Below are 25328 nucleotides of genomic sequence, written 5' to 3' on the forward strand. Positions count from 1 at the left end.
CACCACCACCCACCTCGTAAAACTCACTGCACCACCACCACCACCACCACCCACACCTCGTAAAACTCACTGCACCACCACCACCACCACCCACCTCGTAAAACTCACTGCACCACCACCACCACCTCGTAAAACTCACTGCACCACCACCACCACCACCCACCTCGTAAAACTCACTGCACCACCACCACCACCCACCTCGTAAAACTCACTGCACCACCACCACCACCACCCACCTCGTAAAACTCACTGCACCACCACCACCACCACCCACCTCGTAAAACTCACTGCACCACCACCACCACCACCCACACCTCGTAAAACTCACTGCACCACCACCACCACCACCCACACCTCGTAAAACTCACTGCACCACCACCACCACCACCACCCACCTCGTAAAACTCACTGCACCACCACCACCACCACCCACCTCGTAAAACTCACTGCACCACCACCACCACCACCCACACCTCGTAAAACTCACTGCACCACCACCACCTCGTCATCATCACCACCACCCATACATCTTCATCTTTTCCACCACCCACACATTGCCACCACCACCACCACCGCACCTCATGATCTCTTTCTCTCCACCATCACCCACACCTCTTTATCTGATCATCTCAAACGAAGACAAAGACCCCCCCGTGTAGCCTTCACAGACTGTAGGGGCACCTATGAAGGCCGGCACGGCACACGAGGGGGTGGTTGGCCAGCACCACGCCCGGCCGCCTTTGTCTCCCTTAGTGGCCGTGTTTACACATCGCACCAGGTACTCATTTCAGACTGAGTCGACCTAGGGCAGGCCCAGGACCGGTTCAGATAATCCTCATTCGTGTTGGTGCCCTTGAGGGGGAATGTAACTCGGGTCGCCGGGTTCGTAGCGCAGCGCCAATCGCTACACCACCAGTGGTGAGGGTGGTGAGGGTGGTGATGTTTCTGATGATGGTGTTCATGTTGGTGGTGATGTTGATGATGATGGAGGTGATGTTGATGGTGATGTTGATGGTGATGTTGGTGGTGATGATGGTGATGATGATGGTGATGTTGATGGTGATGTTGATGATGATGGAGGTGATGTTGATGGTGATGTTGATGGTGATGTTGATGGTGATGTTGACGGTGATGTTGATGGTGATGTTGATGACGATGGAGGTGATGTTGATGGTGATGTTGATGGTGATGTTGATGGTGATGGTGGTGATGTAGATGATGATGGTGGTGATGGTGATGATGATGGTGGTGATGGTGATGATGATGGAGGTGATGTTGATAGCGATGTTGATGGTGATGTTGATGGTGATGTTGACGGTGGAGGTGATGTTGATGATGATGGAGGTGATGTTGATGGTGATGTTGACGGTGGAGGTGAAGTTGATGGTGTTGTTACCTCAGCAGGTCTTTCCTGGCGATCAGGGCCTTCATGTAGTCGGAGAGCTTCTTCTGCATCAGAGCCAGGCGCAGCCAGGCCCGGGCACGTCCCTGGGGCGTCCTGAGTCACACCGTGTCACACCGCACAGAGTCACACCGCACAGAGTCACACCGCACAGAGTCACACCACACCGTGTCACACCGCACAGAGTCACACCGCACAGTGTCACACCGCACAGAGTCACACCGCACAGTGTCACACCGCACAGTGTCACACCGCACAGTGTCACACCGCACAGAGTCACACCGCACCGAGTCACACCGCACAGTGTCACACCGCACAGAGTCACACCGCACAGTGTCACACCGCACAGTGTCACACCGCACAGAGTCACACCGCACCGTGTCACAACGCACCGTGTCACACCGCACCGTGTCACACCGCACAGAGTCACACCGCACAGTGTCACACCGCACAGAGTCACACCGCACAGTGTCACACCGCACAGTGTCACACCGCACAGAGTCACACCGCACCGTGTCACAACGCACCGTGTCACACCGCACCGTGTCACACCGCACAGAGTCACACCGCACCGTGTCACACCGCACAGAGACACACCGCACAGTGTCACACCGCACAGTGTCACACCGCACAGAGTCACACCGCACCGTGTCACACCGCATCGTGTCACACCGCACCGTGTCACAACGCACCGTGTCACAACGCACCGTGTCACACCGCACCGTGTCACAACGCACCGTGTCACACCGCACCGAGTCACACCGTACAGAGTCACACCGCACAGAGTCACACCGCACCGTGTCACGCCGCACCGTGTCACACCGCACCGTGTCACAACGCACCGTGTCACACCGCACCGAGTCACACCGCACAGAGTCACACCGCACAGAGTCACACCGCACCGTGTCACAACGCACCGTGTCACACCGCACCGAGTCACACCGCACAGAGTCACACCGCACCGTGTCACACCACACAGTGTCACACCACACAGTGTCACACCGCACCATGTCACACCGCACAGAGTCACACCGTACAGAGTCACACCGCACAGAGTCACACCGCACCGTGTCACTCCGCACAGAGTCACACCGCACCGTGTCACACCGCACCGTGTCACAACGCACCGTGTCACACTGCGGTGGTGATGGTGGTTGTGATGGTGGTTGCAGTGGAGGTGGTGGTGGTTGCGCTTGTAGTGGCGGTGGTGGTGGTAGTGGTGGTGGCTATGGTGGTGTTGGCTATGGTGGTATTGGTTATGGTGGTGGTGATTGTGGTGGTTGTAGTGGTGGTGATTATAGTGGTGTTGGTTATGGTGGTGTTGGTTATGGTGGTGATTGTGGTGGTTGTAGTGGCGGGCGGTTGCGGTTATAGTGGCAGTAGTGGTTGTGGTGGTGGTAGTGGTGGTGATTATGGTGGTGATGGTTATGGTGGTGGTGGTTGTGGTGGTAGTGGCAATGGTGGTGGTTGTGGTGGTGATTGTGGTGGTTGTAGTGGCGGTGGTTGCAGTTATAGTGGCAGTAGTGGTTGTGGTGGTGGTAGTGGTGGTGATTATAGTGGTGATGGTTATGGTGGTGATTGTGGTGGTTATAGTGGTGGTGGTTGCGGTTATAGTGGCAGTAGTGGTTGTGGTGGTGTTAGTGGTGGTGATTATGGTGGTGGTGGTTGTGGTGGTGATGGTTATGGTGGTGTTGGTTATGGTGGTGATTGTGGTGGTTGTAGTGGCGGTGGTTGTGGTTATAGTGGCGGTAGTGGTTGTAGTAGTGGTGGTGATTATGGTGGTGGTGGTTGTGGTGGTGATGGTGGCAATGGTGGTGATGGTTATGGTGGTGATTGTGGTGGTTGTAGTTGCGGTAGTTGCGGTTATAGTGGCGGTAGCAGTTGTGGTGATGGTAGTGGTGGTAATTATGGTGGTGATGGTTATGGTGGTGGTGGTGGTTGTGGTGGTTGTGGTGGTTGGTGGTTGTGTTGGTGGCAATGGTGGTGTTGGTGATTGTGATTGTGGTGGTTGTAGTGGCGGTGGTTGCGGTTATAGTGGCAGTAGCGGTTGTGGTGGTGGTGGTGATTATGGTGGTGATGGTTATGGTGGTGATGGTTATGGTGGTGGTGGTGGCAATGGTGGTGTTGGTTATGGTGGTGATTGTGGTGGTTGTAGTGGCGGTTGTTGCGGTTATAGTGGCGGTAGTGGTTGTGGTGGTGGTAGTTGTGGTGATTATAGTGGCGATGGTTATGGTGGTGGTGGTTGTGGTGGTGATTATGGTGGTGGTGGTTATGGTGGTGATGGTTATGGTGGTTGTGGTGGTGGTGGTTATGGTGGTGGTGGTTATGGTGGTGGTGATTATGGTGGTGGTGGTTGTGGTGGTTGTGGTGGTGGTGGTTGTGGTGGTTGTGGTGGTGGTTATGGTGGTGGTTATGGTGGTGGTGGTTGTGGTGGTGATTATGGTGGTGGTGGTTATGGTGGTGGTGGTTATGGTGGTGGTGGTTATGGTGGTGGTGGTTTTGGTGGTGGTGGTTTTGGTGGTGGTGGTTATGGTGGTGGTAGTTGTGGTGGTGGTGGTGGTTGTGGTGGTTGTGGTGGTTGTGGTGGTGGTGGTGGGTGTACTTGAGTCCCGGGAGGTCCCGCACGCTGGCTGTGGTGGTGGTGGTTGTGGTGGTGGTTGTGGTGGTGGTGGTGGTGGTTGTGGTTGTGGTGGTGGGTGTACTTGAGTTCCGGCAGGTCGCGCACGCTGGCTGTGGTGGTGGTGGTTGTGGTGGTTGTGGTGGTTGTGGTGGTGGTGGTTGTGATGGTGGTGGTTGTGGTGGTTGTGGTGGTGGTGGCTGTACTTGAGTCCCGGCAGGTCCCGCACGCTGGCTGTGATCTCGCTGGACTCGGGGCACAGGCGCTCCACCAGCTCCAGCGGAGCCCAGAACGACTTGGCCTGCCCCAGGAACGACTTGCGAACTGCGGCACACACACACACGTGCGTGATACACGTGGCACTCACACACACACGTGGCACTCACGTGGCACACACACACGTGGCACACACACACACACGTGACACACACACGTGATACACACACGTGGCACACACACACACACGTGGCACACACACACACGTGGTACACACACACACGTGGTACACACATGTGTCCCACACACGCACGGCACACACACACACGTGGTACACACACACACGTGGTACACACATGTGTCCCACACACGCACGGCACACACACACACACGTGGTACACACACGTGGCACACACACACGTGGCACACACACACACACGTGACACACACGTGATACACACACGTGGCACACACACACACACGTGGCACACACACACACGTGGTACACACACACACGTGGTACACACATGTGTCCCACACACGCACGGCACACACACACACACGTGGTACACACACGTGGCACACACACGTGGCACACACACGTGGCACACACACGTGGCACACACACGTGGCACACACACGTGGCACACACACGTGGCACACACACGTGGCACACACACGTGGCACACACACACGCACGGCACACACACCTACACACGTGGCACACACGTGGCACACACACGTGGCACACACACGTGGCACACACACGTGGCACACACACACACACGCACGGCACACACACCTACACACGTGGCACACACGTGGCACACACACGTGACACACACACGTGGCACACACACGTGGCACATACACGTGGCACACACACACACACGCACGGCACACACACCTACACACGTGGCACAAACGTGATACACACACGTGGCACACACACGTGGCACACACACGTGGCACATACACGTGGCACACACACACACACGCACGGCACACACACCTACACACGTGGCACAAACGTGATACACACACGTGGCACACACACGTGGCGCACACACACGTGGCACATACACGTGGCACACACACACGCACGGCACACACACCTACACACGTGGCACAAACGTGATACACACACGTGGCACACACACGTGGCACACACACACACGTGGCACACACACGTGGCACACACACACACATGCTCAAGACGCACGCACGTGACACTCAAACGAGTGACTAATTTCGAGCCTCACCCTCTCCCCCCTCCAACCCCCCCGCCCCGCCCCTCACCCTCTCCCCCCTCCACCCCCCCCGCCCCTCACCCTCTCCCCCCTCCACCTCCCCCCCCCGCCCCTCACTCTCTCCCCCCTCCACCACTCCCCCCCCGCCCCTCGCCCTCTCCCCCCTCCACCTCCCCCGCCCCTCACCCTCTCCCCCCTCCACCACTCCCCCCCCGCCCCTCGCCCTCTCCCCCCTCCACCTCCCCCCCCCCCGCCCCTCACCCTCTCCCCCCTCCACCACTCCCCCCCCGCCCCTCGCCCTCTCCCCCCTCCACCACTCCCCCCCCGCCCCTCGCCCTCTCCCCCCTCCACCTCTCCCCCCCCGCCCCTCACCTTCTCCCACCTCCCCCCCGCCCCTCACCCTTGAGGCCGTGCTTGAGGCAGTGCTCCATGATGACGAAGAACTGCTGCAGGGGCGCGTAGTCCGAGTCGAGGCTGCGGCCCAGGTTGAGCGCCGACTCGATGAGCCCCTTGATGCTCAGCTTGGCCATGTCCATGAGGCTCACGCGCTCCTGGCTCACGGCGTCGCGCGGCTCTGGGACAAGCAGCAGCAGCAGCGGAGGAGGCGGCGCCGCCACCACCACCCGCGTCAACCCCGGTGCTCGCTCACCCGCTCGCCCGCCCGCTCGCTTGCCCGCTCGCCCGTTCACACGCACACGGGCGCGCTAGTCGCCCCTAAGTAACGATAGTGGCGCTGCGTAACGAAAGTCACCCTGAGTAGTCGCCCTGCGTAGCGGTAGCCGCACCTGCGGGTGAGCGAGTGTGAAGGTGCGCGGGGTGAGCAAGGGTGGGCGAGTGTGAGTGAGGGTGAGTGGGGGTGGGTGAGCTAGAGTGGGGGGGGCAGTGAGCGAGTGTGAACTAGGGTGAGTGGGGGGGGGTGAGCTAGGGTGAGCAAGTTTCAGTAAGAGTGAGCAAGGGTGAGTTAGGGTGAGTGGGGGTGGGTGAGCTAGAGTGAGTGGGGGGCAGTGACCGAGGGTGAGTGAGGGTGAGTGGGGGGGGTGAGCTAGGGTGAGCGAGTGTAATAGTGAGCGAGGGTGAGTGGGGGGCGGTGACCGAGGATGAGTGAGGGTGAGTGGGGGGGGGTGAGCGAGGATGAGTGAGGGTGAGTGAGGGTGAGCGAGGGTGAGTGAGGGTGAGCGAGGGTGAGTGAGGGTGAGTGAGGGTGAGTGAGGGTGAGCGGAGGCGGGGCCTCACCGTCACAGTAGCGGTATCGTGATCCCGAAGCATTCGGCTCCTCTGGGTCTGAGGGCACACACATACACACACACACAGACATACACACACACAGACACACACACACACAGACACACACACACACACAGACACACACACAGACACACACATAGACACACACACACTTACACAGACACACACACAGACACACACACAGACACACACACACAGACACACACACACACAGACAAAGTTCCCCCGTGTAGTCCACACAGATCGTTAGGGAAAGTGCTGTTACCGAGCAGCACCTATGAGGGCCGGCACAGCAGCTGCGATGGGGGAGTAAGGCCAGCACCACGCGTACCCAGCCGCCCCTGTGCTGTCCCTCTAGTTCAGTCTGTGTGAGTCTGTGGGTCTCTGTGTGAGTCTGTGTGTCTCTGTGTGAGTCTGTGCGTCTCTGTGTGAGCCTGTGGGTCTCTGTGTGAGCCTGTGGGTCTCTGTGTGAGTATATGGGTCTGTGTGTGAGTCTGTGCGTCTCTGTGTGAGTCTTTGGGTCTCTGTGTGAGTCTAAGGGTCTCTGTGTGAGTCTGTGCGTCTCTGTGTGAGTCTTTGGGTCTCTGTGTGAGTCTGTGGGTCTCTGTGAGTCTGTGCGTCTCTGTGTGAGTCTATGGGTCTCTGTGTGAGTCTGTGCGACTCTGTGTGAGTCCATCAGGCGCGGTTCGTCCACTAAGGGCGTTGGGGGCTGCCACACCAAGCAGCTGGAGATGAAAAATGATTTTTCTCATGAAAAAATACTTTTCTATACATTTTTTATCCTGTTTGAAAAAAAAGATTACTTCAACGTGAATTGCCTAATGAAGATAATATTTTAAGTTGGTCGTATTAGAAACCGCTGATTTGTGCCTCTAGGAGGTCTAGGGACGGCTGCGAAGGCGTCCAAGTGAGAGATTTTCCTTCATTCGTTGTGATCAGCTTCTAGCATTTAGCCACGTCATTTGAGAACCATTCAGGGCGGTGAAAAAGGGGCCCGTGGCTGTAATGAGACGTTGTCCCAACGCGAGGTGGCACTGTGCAAAAATAGCAGGTCACAGCCTACACGCTCTGGGATTTTTGCAGTGTCAAAGGATTTGTGTAGTGTGGACTTGAGGGTCATGGGGATAGCATTTGAGTGTCTTCTTGGTTCTTTCGGTAAAGTCACGTAGAAGGGAAATAATAAAATAATAAAAATAAAACATAATAAAATAATTCTCACGACGTTTCGGCCACAACGCAAGCAGCCGTCCTCAGGTGAAGAACAGGTCTGTCGGAAAGACAGCGTCTGAATGAGCACCACCATGCTTGGCAGCGTATATTTAAGCTGGGTTGGAGGGGGGAGGGGCGCGTTGACAAAGGAATTTGCATATCAAGAGGAATTTAGCATTTGAGTGCTTTGTTGTTTTGTTTTGTATTGTTTATGAATGCCTAATGTTGGTAGATAAGACAGTGATATCACTTTCACGGGAAGGCCAATAGCATGACGAGGTTTGTCTTAATAATAACACCACTCACAACAGCCCCACCTAGTGGCAATGTCACGAGCTGCCACTGGAGTCTATGGGTCTCTGTGCGAGCCTGTGGGTCACTGTGTGAGTCTGTAGGTCACTGTGCGAGTCTGTAGGTCAGTGTGAGTCTGTGGGTCTATGTGCGAGTCTGTAGGTCACTGTGTCAGTCTATGGGTCTATGTGTGAGTCTGTGGGTCTCTGTGTGAGTCTATGGGTCTCTGTGTGGGTCTGTGGGTCTCTGTGTGAGTCTGTGGGTCTCTGTGTAAATCTGTGGGTCTCTGTGTGAGTCTGTGGGTCTCTGTGTGAGTCTGTGGGTCTCTATGTGAGTCTGTAGGTCTCTGTGTGAATCTGTGGGTCTCTGTGTAAGTTTGTAGGTCACTGTGTGAATCTATGGGTCTCTGTGTGAGTCTGTAGGTCACTGTGTGAATCTGTGGGTCTCTGTGCGAGTCTGTAGGTCTCTGTGTGAGTCTATGGGTCTCTGTGTGGGTCTGTGGACCTCTGTGTGAGTATGTGGGTCTCTGTGTGAGCCTGTGGGTCTCTGTGTGAATCTGTGGGTCTCTGTGCGAGTCTGTAGGTCACTGTGCGAGTCTGTAGGTCACTGTGTGAGTCTATGGGTCTCTGTGTGAGTATATAGGTCTCTGTATGAATCTACGGGTCTCTGTGTGAATCTATGGGTCTCTGTGTGAGTCTGTAGGTCACTGTGTGAATCTGTGGGTCTCTGTGCGAGTCTGTAGGTCACTGTGTGAATCTGTGGGTCTCTGTGTGAGTTTGTAGGTCACTGTGTGAATCTATGGGTCTCTGTGTGAGTCTGTAGGTCACTGTGTGAATCTGTGGGTCTCTGTGCGAGTCTGTAGGTCACTGTGTGAGTCTATGGGTCTCTGTGTGGGTCTGTGGACCTCTGTGTGAGTATGTGGGTCTCTGTGTGAATCTGTGGGTCTCTGTGCGAGTCTGTAGGTCACTGTGCGAGTCTGTAGGTCACTGTGTGAGTCTATGGGCCTCTGTGTGGGTCTGTGGGTCTCTGTGTGAGTCTGTGGGTCTCTGTATGAGTCTGTGGGTCTCTGTGTGAGTCTGTGGGTCTCTGTGTGAGTCTGTGGGTCACTGTGTGAGTCTGTGGGTCTCTGTATGAGTCTGTGGGTCACTGTGTCAGTCTATGGGTCTCTGTGTGAGCCTGTGGGTCTCTGTGTGAGCCTGTGGGTCTCTGTGTGAGTATATGGGTCTGTGTGTGAGTCTGTGGGTCTCTGCGGGAGTCTTTGGGTCTCTGTATGAATCTACGGGTCTCTGTGTGAGTCTATGGGTTTCTGTGTGAGTATATAGGTCTCTATATGAGTCTACGGGTCTCTGTGCGAGTAGTTTATGGGTCTCGTTCAGTAAGCCAATGCTGGTAGATCTGCCAGTCGACCTAGGGGAGGCCCAGGACCGGTTAAAATAATCGCTGCCACTAGTGGTAGTGGTGGTCGTGAGCAGGAATCGAACTCGGGTCTCTCGTTCGTAACGCAGTGCTAACCACTGCGCCACCGCTCCCCACACACACGCGTGGCAGAGCAGGGGAGAGCGGCGAGGAGAGCGGGACAGGAGGAGGAGGAGAGAGAGGGGCATTGCAGTAGCGAGATGTTAACTCCCTCGCCTGGTATGCAGGAGGTCGTGGGTTCGATCACCGACCCTGACGCCTGCTGCTGTATTTATAAAGTTTGGGGTGTCTCCTTCCCCGTGGTGGTCACGTAGATTTTTTTGCGGCTCCTCCCGTTTCCCCCCTCGACGTTTAGAATCAACACCGCGCGTTCAGAGTGTTAGGCTGCAATAATTTTCAACGCGATGACAAGCCACTTCGTTTAGCTACCATTTGTAGTCGGTCGCTTTTTCAAAAGAGCTACGTAGCTTACTGGGCGCTTACCTGATGGAGGTCGCACTCATTACACGCAAAGCGCTTGCCACAAAGGAACCACAGCACCTCGCTCACCGCGCCAAGGAGCATAAACAGAGGTCGCAAACGGGTTTTGATTCCTTACCCATACGCGGCCGCATCAGGGTCGCAATCGGGTACCCGTACCCGTACCCTACTCGATACCCGGCTACCCGTACCCGGCCGGGTATCGGGTAGGGTACGGGCACCCGATTGCGACGTCTGGGATGAAGCCATGTTGCAGGCGCGGGTGGGTTGATTCTAGGAACTTGAATTGTGAGAAGAGACAAGACGTTGGGAAATGAGTGACAAACGGTTACTCCCCAGTGACTCATGGCCTACCCGTACCCGTACCCGGCCGCACCAGGGTCGCAAACGGGTACCCGGATACGGGTAGCCGGGTATCGGGTAGGGTACGGGTATCTGGTACCCGATTGCGACCTCTGAGCATAAACCATCACACAAACTCCGGTCATCCTCGCAGCAGCGGCTTTTGGCTTCTGCGGCATTCTGGAAAGCTCTTCCTTCCGATGTTCAGAAGCCACTGGGGCTGTGCACTTTTAAATCATCATCTACATGGACAAAGGAATTTCTTTAGAACTGCGTTTCTGTGTTTGGTTTGTTGTCCTTCACCCGCACCTGGGATTAGCATCATGGTCGGCTATGTACGGTGCGAAAGAAGTTCAACGCAATTTAGACAGCGCCTTGACCAACGCGCTCGACATAGAATTCAGAGCGGTACATGTGAATGCAGCCGAGCTGAATAAGATAGATGAAAGGAAGGATATACATTCATTAAAAATTGGAGAGGAGATATCGGCGGGGGAGGGGGGAGGGGCTATAGTGGGGGGCAGGGGGGGGGGGCGTTGGCGGGCAGCTGGGCAGGTGCCGCCCCCCCCCCGGAGCGACAGGGAGGGAGGGGGGCAGCGGCCGAGGTCGCTCCACTCCCCTCACCCACCTGGGCCGCCGGCAGTCCCCCCCGTTGCCCCGGTGATGGCCCCCCCAGCGCCGGTGCCCCCGGCCCCCGCGGCGGAGGGGGTCCTGGCGCCGTCGGGCGCCAGCGAGATGTCGTTCAGCTCGCGCAGGCAGAGCCACTCGCCGTCCACCGACACGCGGAAGTTGCACAGGTAGATGGTCTCGCGCGCCGACGCGGCCATCTTGTCCTGCAGCGGCGTGGGCAGCTCGGAGCCGGGGGGCGGGGGAGACGCGCCGCTCGCCATCACGCCTGCCGCACCATCACCACCGTCAACATCGTCATCAACATCAACATGAGCATCGCCATCACGCCTGCCGCACCATCACCGCCATCATCGTCAACATCAACATGAGCATCGTCATCACGCCTGCCGCACCATCACCGCCATCAACATCATCAATATCAACATGAGCATTGCCATCACGCCTGCCGCACCATCACCGCCGTCAACATCGTCATCAACATCATGAGCATCGCCATCACTCCTGCCGCACCATCACCGCCGTCAACATCATCATCATCAACATCAACATGAGCATCGCCATCACGCCTGCCGCACCATCGCCGCCGTCAACATCAACATGAGCATCGCATTCACGCCTGCCACACCATCACCGCCGTCAACATCGTCATCATCATCGTCAACATCAACATGAGCATCGCCATCACGCCTGCCGCACCATCACCGCCGTCAACATCATCAACATGAGCATTGCCATCACTCCTGCCGCACCATCACCGCCATCAACATAATCAACATGAGCATTGCCATCACTCCTGCCGCACCATCACCGCCGTCAACATCATCATCATCATCAACATGAGCATCGCCATCACGCCTGCCGCACCATCACCGCCGTCAACATCATCAACATCAACATGAGCATCGCCATCACGCCTGCCGCACCATCACCGCCGTCAACATCATCAACATCAACATCGCCATCACGCCTGCCGCACCATCACCGCCATCAACATAATCAACATGAGCATTGCCATCACTCCTGCCGCACCATCACCGCCGTCAACATCATCAACATCAACATGAGCATCGCCATCACGCCTGCCGCACCATCACCGCCGTCAACATCGTCGCCATCATCATCAACATGAGCATCACCATCACGCTCAGCTGCATCTTCAACGCCATTGACATCATCACCATCGACGCCATCATCATCATCGTCGTCATCATCAAAATCATCGTCAACATCATCACCATTATCATCTTCAAGACCAGCTTCACCATCACCATCATCGTCAACAACATCATCAACATCAACACCAGCCTCATCATCAACACCATCTTCACCATCACCACCAGCTTCACCATCAACACCAATTTCACCATCAACACCATCAATACCAGCTTCACCATCACCATCACCACCAACTTCACCATCGACACCATCTTCACCATCAACACTATCAACACCATCTTCACCATCAACATCATCTTCACCATCATCTTCACCATCAACACCATCAACATCATCAATACCAGCTTAACCATCAACACCATCAACACCATCAACACCATCAACACCATCAACACCATCTTCACCATCAACATTATCTTCACCATCAACACCATCTTCACCATCAACACCATCAACACCATCAACATCATCAATACCAGCTTCACCATCACCATCACCACCAACTTCACCATCGACACCATCTTCACCATCAATACCATCAATACCATCTTCACCATCAACACCATCTTCACCATCAACATCATCTTCACCATCAACACCATCTTCACCATCAACATCATCTTCACCATCAACACCATCAACATCACCAATACCAGCTTCACCATCACCATCACCACCAGCTTCACCATCAACACCATCTTCACCATCTTCACCATCAACATCATCAACACCATCAACATCATCAATACCAGCTTCACCATCACCATCACCACCAGCTTCACCATCACCACCAGCTTCACCATCAACACCATCTTCACCGTCAACAGCATCAATACCATCAATACCAGCTTCACCTTCACCATCACCATCACCACCAGCTTCACCATCAACACCATCAACACTATCAACATCAGTAACATCATCAACACCATTACATTCATCACCAACAACATCATCGTCATCACCATCGTCACCACCACCATCAACATCATCATCAACATCATCATAAGCACCAAAGACGAAGTTCCCCCGTATAGCCTTAACAGATTGTTGGGGCAAGTGCTGTTAGCCGGCACGGCACACGAGGGGGTGGGAGGCCAGCACCACGCCCGGCCGCTTTAACATCCCCAGTGGCGATGTTTACACACCGCACCAGAAACTCATTTGAAGCTGAGTCGACCTAGGGGAGGCCCAGAAACCGGTTCAGATAATCGTCACTGGTGTCAGTGGTGAGCAGGAATCGAACTCGGGTCGCCGGGTTCGTAAGGCATCGCGCTAACCACTACACTACAGCTCCCCATCACCACGCAGTGATGGTGATGGAGGGAGTGAACGTGATGGTGATGGATGGAGTGAAGCTGAAGTGATGGAATAAAGGTGATGGAGGGAGTGAAGGAAGTGATGGCTGCGAGTGAAGAGGTGATGGAGGTAAGGAGAGAAGGAGGCAGGGGAGGAGTGAAGAGGTGATGGAGGGAGGGGGGTGATTGAGGAAGAGAGTGAAGGAGGTGATGGGAGTGATGGGAGGGAGGGAGTGATGGGGTTAGAAGGGGATGGGAGGGAGTGGAGTGATGGAGGTGAGGGAGGGAATTCGGTTGCGGATCCCAGTCTGGCCTTGATGATGATCGTGGTGGTGGTGATGATCGTGGTGATGATGGTGGTGGTGATGATGATGATGATGATCGTGGTGTTGATGATGCTCGTGGTGGTACTAATGATGCTCGTGCCATTAATGATGATCGTGGTGTTGATGATCGTGTTGTTGATGATGGTGACGATGATGCTCGTGTCGTTGATGATGATCGTGGTGATGAGGAACGTGGCGTTGATGATGATCGTGATGATGATCGTGATGATGATAATGATGATCGTGGTGTTGATGACGATAGTGGTGTTGTTAATCGTGGTGGTGGTGTTGATCCTGGTGATGATGGTCGTGGTGTTGATGACAATAGTGGTTATGATGATCGTGTTGATGATGATCGTGGCGTTGATGATGATGATCGTGGTGTTGATGATGATAATGATCGTGGTGTTGTTGATGATGATCGTGGTGGTGATGATGATCGTGGTGTTGATGATGATCGTGGTGTTGATGATGATGATCGTGGCGTTGATGATGATCGTGGCGTTGATGATGATCGTGGCGTTGATGATGATCGTGGTGTTGATGATGATGATCGTGGCGTTGATGATGATCGTGGCGTTGATGATGATCGTGGCGTTGATGATGATCGTGATGTTGATGATGATGATCGTGGTGTTGATGACGATGATCGTGGTGTTGATGATGATCTTGGTGATGATGATCGTGGTGATGATGATCGTGGTGGTGATGATGATGATCGTGGTGGTGATGGTGATCGTGGTGATGATGATGATCGTGGTGGTGATGATCGTGGTGGTGATGGTGATCGTGGTGATGATGATGATCGTGGTGATGATGATCGTGGTGGTGATGATCGTGGTGGTGATGGTGATCGTGGTGATGATGATGATGATCGTGGTGATGATGATGATCGTGGTGATGATGATCGTGGTGGTGATGGTGATCGTGGTGATGATGATGATGATGATCGTGGTGACGATGATCGTGGTGATGATGATCGTGGTGGTGATGATGATGATCGTGGTGATGATGATCGTGGTGGTGATGATGATCGTGGTGTTGGTGATGATCGTGGTGATGATGGTGGTGGTGATGATGATGATGATGATCGTGGTGTTGATGATGCTCGTGGTGGTACTAATGATGCTCGTGCCATTAATGATGATCGTGGTGTTGATGATCGTGTTGTTGATGATGGTGACGATGATGCTCGTGTCGTTGATGATGATCGTGGTGATGAGGAACGTGGCGTTGATGATGATCGTGATGATGATCGTGATGATGATAATGATGATCGTGGTGTTGATGACGATAGTGGTGTTGTTAATCGTGGTGGTGGTGTTGATCCTGGTGATGATGGTCGTGGTGTTGATGACAATAGTGGTTATGATGATCGTGTTGATGATGATCGTGGCGTTGATGATGATGATCGTGGTGTTGATGATGATAATGATCGTGGTGTTGTTGATGATGATCGTGGTGGTGATGATGATCGTGGTGTTGATGATGATCGTGGTGTTGATGATGATGATCGTGGCGTTGATGATGATCGTGGCGTTGATGATGATCGTGGCGTTGATGATGATCGTGGTGTTGATGATGATGATCGTGGCGTTGATGATGATCGTGGCGTTGATGATGATCGTGGCGTTGATGATGATCGTGGTGTTGATGATGATGATCGTGGTGTTGATGATGATCGTGGTGTTGATGATGATCTTGGTGATGATGATCGTGGTGATGATGATCGTGGTGGTGATGATGATGATCGTGGTGGTGATGGTGATCGTGGTGATGATGATGATCGTGGTGGTGATGATCGTGGTGGTGATGGTGATCGTGGTGATGATGATGATCGTGGTGATGATGATCGTGGTGGTGATGATCGTGGTGGTGATGGTGATCGTGGTGATGATGATGATGATCGTGGTGATGATGATGATCGTGGTGATGATGATCGTGGTGGTGATGGTGATCGTGGTGATGATGATGATGATGATCGTGGTGACGATGATCGTGGTGATGATGATCGTGGTGGTGATGATGATGATCGTGGTGATGATGATCGTGGTGGTGATGGTGATCGTGGTGATGGTGATCGTGGTGTTGATGATGGTGATCGTGGTGGTGATCGTGGTGGTGATCGTGGTGTTGATGATGGTGATCGTGGTGGTGATGATGATCGTGGTGTTGATGATGATCGTGGTGATGATGATGATCGTGGTGATGATGATGATGATCGTGGTGTTGATGATGATGATCGTGGTGATGATGATGATGATGATCGTGGTGATGATGATGATGATCATGGTGTTGATGATGATGATCGTGGTGTTGATGATGATGATCGTGGTGTTGATGATGATGATCGTGGTGATGATGATGATCGTGGTGTTGATGATGATGATCGTGGTGATGATGATGATCGTGGTGTTGATGATGATGATCGTGGTGTTGATGATGATGATCGTGGTGTTGATGATGGTGATCGTGGTGGTGATGATGATGATCGTGGTGTTGATGATGGTGATCGTGGTGGTGATGATGGTGATCGTGGTGTTGATGATGGTGATCGTGGTGGTGATGATGGTGATCGTGGTGGTGATGATGGTGATCGTGGTGTTGTTGATGATGATCGTGGTGTTGATGATGGTGATCGTGGTGTTGATGATGGTGATCGTGGTGATGATGATGATCGTGGTGACGATGATCGTGGTGGTGATGGTGATGGTGATCGTGGTGTTGATGATCGTGGTGCTGATGATCCTGGTGATGATGATGATCGTGTTGGTGATGATCGTGGTGGTGATGATGATGATCGTGGTGATGATGATGATCGTGGTGATGATGATGATCGTGGTGATGATGATGATCGTGGTGATGATGATGCTCGTGTTGGTGATGATCGTGGTGTTGATGATAATGATCGTGGTGTTGATGATGGTGATCGTGGTGGTGATGATGATCGTGGTGTTGATGATGGTGATCGTGGTGTTGATGATGATGATCGTGGTGATGATGATGATGATCGTGGTGTTGATGATGATGATCGTGGTGATGATGATGATGATCGTGGTGTTGATGATGATGATCGTGGTGTTGATGATGATGATCGTGGTGTTGATGATGATGATCGTGGTGATGATGATGATGATCGTGGTGTTGATGATGATGATCGTTGTGTTGGTGATGATCGTGGTGTTGATGATGATGATCGTGGTGTTGATGATGATGATCGTGGTGATGATGATGATGATCGTGGTGTTGATGATGATGATCGTGGTGATGATGATGATCGTGATGTTGATGATGATGATCGTGGTGATGATGATGATTATCGTGGTGTTGATGATGATGATCGTGGTGTTGATGATGGTGATCGTGGTGGTGATGATGATCGTGGTGTTGATGATGGTGATCGTGGTGGTGATGATGATGATCGTGGTGATGATGATGATGATCGTGGTGTTGATGATGATGATCGTGGTGTTGATGATGATGATCGTGGTGTTGATGATGATGATAGTGGTGTTGATGATGATGATCGTGGTGTTGATGATGGTGCTCGTGGTGATGATGATGATGATCGTGGTGTTGATGATGATGATCGTGGTGTTGATGATGGTGATCGTGGTGTTGATGATGATGATCGTGGTGTTGATGATGGTGATCGTGGTGTTGATGATGATGATCGTGGTGTTGATGATGATGATCGTGGTGTTGATGATGATGATCGTGGTGTTGATGATGATGATCGTGGTGTTTATGATGATGATCGTGGTGTTGATGATGATGATCGTGGTGTTGATGATGATGATCGTGGTGTTGATGATGATGATCGTGGTGTTGATGATGATGATCGTGGTGATGATGATGATGATCGTGGTGTTGATGATGATGATCGTGGTGTTGATGATGGTGATCGTGGTGTTGATGATGATGATCGTGGTGTTGATGATGATGATCGTGGTGTTGATGATGATGATCGTGGTGTTGATGATGGTGATCGTGGTGTTGATGATGATGATCGTGGTGTTGATGATGGTGATCGTGGTGATGATGATGATTGTGGTGTTGATGATGGTGATCGTGGTGGTGATGATGATGATCGTGGTGATGATGATGATGATCGTGGTGTTGATGATGACCGTGGTGTTGATGATGGTGATCGTGGTGGTGATGATGATGATCGTGGTGTTGATGATGGTGATCGTGGTGGTGATGATGATGATCGTGGTGTTGATGATGGTGATCGTGGTGTTGATGATGGTGATCGTGGTGTTGATGATGGTGATCGTGGTGATGATGATGGTGATCGTGGTGTTGATGGTGATCGTGGTGTTGATGATGGTGATCGTGGTGATGATGGTGATCGTGGTGATGATGGTGATCGTGGTGTTGATGATGGTGATCGTGGTGTTGATGATGGTGATCGTGGTGTTGATGGTGATCGTGGTGTTGATGATGGTGATCGTGGTGTTGATGATGGTGATCGTGGTGTTGATGGTGATCGTGGTGTTGATGATGGTGATCGTGGTGTTGATGATGGTGATCGTGGTGTTGATGGTGATCGTGGTGGTGATGATGGTGATCGTGGTGTTGATGATGATGATCGTGGTGTTGATGATGATGATCGTGGTGTTGATGATGATGATCGTGGTGTTGATGATGATGATCGTGATGATGATGATGATGATGATCGTGGTGTTGATGATGATGATCGTGGTGTTGATGATGGTGATCGTGGTGTTGATGATGATGATCGTGGTGTTGATGATGATGATGATCGTGGTGTTGATGATGATGATCGTGGTGTTGATGATGGTGATCGTGGTGATGATGATGATGATTGTGGTGTTGATGATGGTGACCGTGGTGGTGATGATGATGATCGTGGTGATGATGATGATGATCGTGGTGTTGATGATGACCGTGGTGTTGATGGTGATCGTGGTGGTGATGATGATGATCGTGGTGTTGATGATGGTGATCGTGGTGGTGATGATGATGATCGTGGTGTTGATGATGGTGATCGTGGTGTTGATGATGGTGATCGTGGTGTTGATGATGGTGATCGTGGTGATGATGATGGTGATCGTGGTGTTGATGGTGATCGTGGTGTTGATGATGGTGATCGTGGTGATGATGGTGATCGTGGTGTTGATGATGGTGATCGTGGTGTTGATGATGGTGATCGTGGTGTTGATGGTGATCGTGGTGTTGATGATGGTGATCGTGGTGTTGATGATGGTGATCGTGGTGTTGATGGTGATCGTGGTGTTGATGATGGTGATCGTGGTGTTGATGATGGTGATCGTGGTGTTGATGGTGATCGTGGTGGTGATGATGGTGATTGTGGTGTTGATGATGGTGATCGTGGTGTTGATGGTGATCGTGGTGGTGATGATGGTGATCGTGGTGGTGATGGTGATCGTGGTGTTGATGATGGTGATCGTGGTGGTGATGGTGATCGTGGTGTTGATGATGGTGATCGTGGTGTTGATGGTGATCGTGGTGGTGATGATGGTGATCGTGGTGTTGATGGTGATCGTGGTGGTGATGATGGTGATCGTGGTGATGATGGTGATCGTGGTGTTGATGATGGTGATCGTGGTGTTGATGATGGTGATCGTGGTGTTGATGGTGATCGTGGTGTTGATGATGGTGATCGTGGTGTTGATGATGGTGATCGTGGTGTTGATGGTGATCGTGGTGGTGATGATGGTGATCGTGGTGTTGATGATGGTGATCGTGGTGTTGATGGTGATCGTGGTGGTGATGATGGTGATCGTGGTGGTGATGGTGATCGTGGTGTTGATGATGGTGATCGTGGTGGTGATGATGGTGATCGTGATGGTGATGATGGTGATCGTGGTGTTGATGATGGTGATCGTGGTGGTGATGATGGTGATCGTGGTGTTGATGGTGATCGTGGTGGTGATGATGGTGATCGTGGTGGTGATGGTGATCGTGGTGTTGATGATGGTGATCGTGGTGGTGATGATGGTGATCGTGGTGTTGATGATGGTGATCGTGGTGTTGATGGTGATCGTGATGGTGATGATGGTGATCGTGGTGGTGATGGTGATCGTGGTGTTGATGATGGTGATCGTGGTGGTGATGGTGATCGTGGTGTTGATGATGGTGATCGTGGTGTTGATGGTGATCGTGGTGGTGATGATGGTGATCGTGGTGTTGATGGTGATCGTGGTGGTGATGATGGTGATCGTGGTGATGATGGTGATCGTGGTGTTGATGATGGTGATCGTGGTGTTGATGATGGTGATCGTGGTGTTGATGGTGATCGTGGTGTTGATGATGGTGATCGTGGTGTTGATGATGGTGATCGTGGTGTTGATGGTGATCGTGGTGGTGATGATGGTGATCGTGGTGTTGATGATGGTGATCGTGGTGTTGATGATGGTGATCGTGGTGTTGATGGTGATCGTGGTGGTGATGATGGTGATCGTGGTGTTGATGATGGTGATCGTGGTGTTGATGGTGATCGTGGTGGTGATGATGGTGATCGTGGTGGTGATGGTGATCGTGGTGTTGATGATGGTGATCGTGGTGGTGATGGTGATCGTGGTGTTGATGATGGTGATCGTGGTGTTGATGGTGATCGTGGTGGTGATGATGGTGATCGTGGTGTTGATGGTGATCGTGGTGGTGATGATGGTGATCGTGGTGATGATGGTGATCGTGGTGTTGATGATGGTGATCGTGGTGTTGATGATGGTGATTGTGGTGTTGATGGTGATTGTGGTGTTGATGATGGTGATCGTGGTGTTGATGATGGTGATCGTGGTGTTGATGGTGATCGTGGTGGTGATGATGGTGATCGTGGTGTTGATGATGGTGATCGTGGTGTTGATGGTGATCGTGGTGGTGATGATGGTGATCGTGGTGGTGATGGTGATCGTGGTGTTGATGATGGTGATCGTGGTGGTGATGATGGTGATCGTGATGATGGTGATCGTGGTGTTGATGATGGTGATCGTGGTGGTGATGATGGTGATCGTGGTGTTGATGATGGTGATCGTGGTGTTGATGGTGATCGTGGTGGTGATGATGGTGATCGTGGTGTTGACGATGGTGATCGTGGTGTTGATGATGGTGATCGTGGTGGTGATGATGGTGATCGTGGTGTTGATGATGGTGATCGTGGTGGTGATGATGGTGATCGTGGTGGTGATGATGGTGATCGTGGTGTTGATGATGGTGATCGTGGTGGTGATGATGGTGATCGTGGTGTTGATGATGGTGATCGTGGTGTTGATGGTGATCGTGGTGTTGATGATGGTGATCGTGGTGGTGATGATGATCGTGGTGTTGATGATGGTGATCGTGGTGGTGATCGTGGTGTTGATGATGGTGATCGTGGTGTTGATGGTGATCGTGGTGGTGATGATGGTGATCGTGGTGTTGATGGCGATCGTGGTGGTGATGATGGTGATCGTGGTGATGATGGTGATCGTGGTGTTGATGATGGTGATCGTGGTGTTGATGATGGTGATCGTGGTGTTGATGGTGATTGTGGTGTTGATGATGGTGATCGTGGTGTTGATGATGGTGATCGTGGTGTTGATGGTGATCGTGGTGGTGATGATGGTGATCGTGGTGTTGATGATGGTGATCGTGGTGTTGATGGTGATCGTGGTGGTGATGATGGTGATCGTGGTGGTGATGGTGATCGTGGTGTTGATGATGGTGATCGTGGTGGTGATGGTGATCGTGGTGTTGATGATGGTGATCGTGGTGTTGATGGTGATCGTGGTGGTGATGATGGTGATCGTGGTGTTGATGGTGATCGTGGTGGTGATGATGGTGATCGTGGTGATGATGGTGATCGTGGTGTTGATGATGGTGATCGTGGTGTTGATGATGGTGATCGTGGTGTTGATGGTGATTGTGGTGTTGATGATGGTGATCGTGGTGTTGATGATGGTGATCGTGGTGTTGATGGTGATCGTGGTGGTGATGATGGTGATCGTGGTGTTGATGATGGTGATCGTGGTGTTGATGGTGATCGTGGTGGTGATGATGGTGATCGTGGTGGTGATGGTGATCGTGGTGTTGATGATGGTGATCGTGGTGGTGATGATGGTGATCGTGATGATGGTGATCGTGGTGTTGATGATGGTGATCGTGGTGTTGATGATGGTGATCGTGGTGGTGATGATGGTGATCGTGGTGTTGATGATGGTGATCGTGGTGTTGATGGTGATCGTGGTGGTGATGATGGTGATCGTGGTGTTGACGATGGTGATCGTGGTGTTGATGATGGTGATCGTGGTGGTGATGATGGTGATCGTGGTGTTGATGATGGTGATCGTGGTGGTGATGATGGTGATCGTGGTGGTGATGATGGTGATCGTGGTGTTGATGATGGTGATCGTGGTGGTGATGATGGTGATCGTGGTGTTGATGATGGTGATCGTGGTGTTGATGGTGATCGTGGTGTTGATGATGGTGATCGTGGTGGTGATGATGATCGTGGTGTTGATGATGGTGATCGTGGTGGTGATCGTGGTGTTGATGATGGTGATCGTGGTGTTGATGGTGATCGTGGTGGTGATGATGGTGATCGTGGTGTTGATGGCGATCGTGGTGGTGATGATGGTGATCGTGGTGATGATGGTGATCGTGGTGTTGATGATGGTGATCGTGGTGTTGATGATGGTGATCGTGGTGTTGATGGTGATTGTGGTGTTGATGATGGTGATCGTGGTGTTGATGATGGTGATCGTGGTGTTGATGGTGATCGTGGTGGTGATGGTGATCGTGGTGTTGATGATGGTGATCGTGGTGTTGATGGTGATCGTGGTGGTGATGATGGTGATTGTGGTGTTGATGGTGATCGTGGTGGTGATGATGGTGATCGTGGTGGTGATGGTGATCGTGGTGTTGATGATGGTGATCGTGGTGGTGATGATGGTGATCGTGGTGTTGATGGTGATCGTGGTGGTGATGATGGTGATCGTGGTGTTGATGGTGATCGTGGTGTTGATGATGGTGATCGTGGTGGTGATGATGGTGATCGTGATGATGGTGATCGTGGTGTTGATGATGGTGATCGTGGTGTTGATGATGGTGATCGTGGTGTTGATGGTGATCGTGGTGGTGATGATGGTGATCGTGGTGTTGACGATGGTGATCGTGGTGTTGATGATGGTGATCGTGGTGGTGATGATGGTGATCGTGGTGTTGATGATGGTGATCGTGGTGGTGATGATGGTGATCGTGGTGGTGATGATGGTGATCGTGGTGTTGATGATGGTGATCGTGGTGTTGATGATGGTGATCGTGGTGTTGATGATGGTGATCGTGGTGTTGATGGTGATCGTGGTGTTGATGATGGTGATCGTGGTGGTGATGATGATCGTGGTGTTGATGATGGTGATCGTGGTGGTGATGATGGTGATCGTGGTGTTGATGATGGTGATCGTGGTGGTGATGATGATCGTGGTGATGAGGTCGAACCTATCCCGAATGCAAACAAAACGATGTGACGACAGCGATGGCGCCGATTATGCTGATGCTGTAATGATCAATTATTTGATGATACAGTAAATATGTATTGATGATGCGGATGCCCGTGCTGGTGTTGACTCAGTTGATGCTGCTGCTGATGCAATTCTAGATGATGACGATGCTGCTGCTGCTGCTGATCATACATGGTAATACATATACGGTGATGATTTTACATCACGATGATATTGGTGATTGTGCTCAAAAGGTGCTGCTAATGAATCAGCAATATTAACATCAGCAACAACACCCCCATCATCAGCAGCAGCAACATACACATCGTCATGATCAATCAACATCATCATCAGCAGCAGCAGCAGCAATAACATACACATCGGCGGTGCTGATAACATTATTTACGTGTTGCCATTGCTGATAAGGCTGATGATAGTATTTATAATGATGCCACAGCTGCTGATGATGATAATGTATCTCCGGCTGTTGCCATTTATTGATGCTACTGCTGTTAATTCTTCAGCTGATGACGCTGCTATTGCTGATGACGCTGTTAGAGGTAATGATGTTGCTGATCATATTGCTGATGATGCTACAGCTGCTGGCAATTATATTGCTGCTGCTGATGATAATAATGATGTTATTGTTGCTGATGATGATGTTATTATAGGTAATGGTACCGCTGATGCTAGTATCCTTTGTTATTGCTGCTGCTACTGCTGCCATTACCGATGATGATGGTGATGCTGCTGATGATGCGGCTGATGATGCGGCCGATGATATTGTTATTCGATGCTGCTGATGTTTCTAATCCTTTTGTTTAAATGCTGCTATGCGTATGATGATGATGCTGCTGTTAATGGTGGTGATATACGCTGTTATTGTAATGCGACGTTATGATGTTGATGAGGATGATGTTGCTGATGATGATGTTGATGATGATGTTGCTGATGATGATGTTGCGACTGATGAGGATGATGTTGCTGATGATGTTGCTGAGGAGGATGTTGCTGATGTTGTTGCTGAGGAGGATGTTGCTGATGATGATGTTGCGACTGATGAGGATGATGTTGCTGATGATGTTGCTGATGATGTTGCGGCTGATGATGATGTTGCTGATGATGATGTTGCTGAGAAGGATGTTGCTGCTGATGTTGCTGATGATGATGTTGCTGATGATGCTGATGTTGATGATGATGTTGCTAATGATGTTGCTGGGGATGTTGCTGATGATGTTGCTGAGGAAGATGTTGCTGATGATGATGTTGATGATGTTGCTGATGATGTTGCTGATGATGATGATGTTTCTGATGGTGATGTTGCTGATGATGTTGATTAGGATGACGTTGCTGCTGATGATGTTGCTGATGGTGATGTTGCTGATGATGTTGCTGAGGATGATGTTGATGATGTTGCTGATGATGATGTTGTTGATGATGTTGCTGATGATGATGTTGCTGATGGTGATGTTGCTGATGGTGATGTTGCTGATGATGTTGCTGAGGATGATGTTGATGATGATGTTGATGATGTTGATGATGCTGATGATGATGTTGCTGATGACGATGTTGCTGATGACGATGTTGCTGATGACGATGTTGCTGATGACGATGTTGCTGATGACGATGTTGCTGATAATGATGTTGCTTACTCTCGCTCGTATTCGGGCAGTCTCCGCTCCCAGCACGACCCACCGCCCCTCCTCAGTCGCCCGGAGATTATCAACCAATTTCACAACGACGACAACAACAACAATCTAATTGTTGGCGATGCGCACTCCTTCTGCAATACGAATATTATTGTGATAATTATTTTTTGACGATGGTACGGTTTGTTTAAATCTCGACTGTTATAATAGCAACGAGTGCAATGCGATTGTTAATATTCTCGCTCTCTCGCTCTGTGTGTGTGTGGCCTCAGCTGTCTCTCTCCCTCCGCAGTGGGCGTGGTCCCAGCTTCCGG

The 25328-nt window shown here is 51.7% G+C and overlaps 1 protein-coding gene across 1 annotated transcript in view; it reads right to left on the reverse strand.

The window, feature by feature from the left end:
- The window catches only part of LOC144942383 (protein RUFY3-like), a 44277-nt gene extending 18949 nt beyond the window's left edge, over positions 1–25328 (reverse strand). Inside the window, exons 1-6 of the mRNA XM_078869216.1 lie at positions 25018–25328; positions 11097–11363; positions 6719–6766; positions 5886–6059; positions 4226–4343; positions 1397–1498 (exon numbers count right to left, since the gene is read on the reverse strand). Of these exons, the coding sequence (XP_078725342.1) occupies positions 1397–1498; positions 4226–4343; positions 5886–6059; positions 6719–6766; positions 11097–11358 (704 nt within the window). The 5' untranslated portion in view covers positions 11359–11363; positions 25018–25328. The remainder of the gene's footprint in view (positions 1–1396; positions 1499–4225; positions 4344–5885; positions 6060–6718; positions 6767–11096; positions 11364–25017) is intronic.

The sequence above is a fragment of the Lampetra fluviatilis genome, chromosome 27 (genome assembly GCF_964198595.1).
Source record: "Lampetra fluviatilis chromosome 27, kcLamFluv1.1, whole genome shotgun sequence".
NCBI lineage: Eukaryota > Metazoa > Chordata > Hyperoartia > Petromyzontiformes > Petromyzontidae > Lampetra > Lampetra fluviatilis.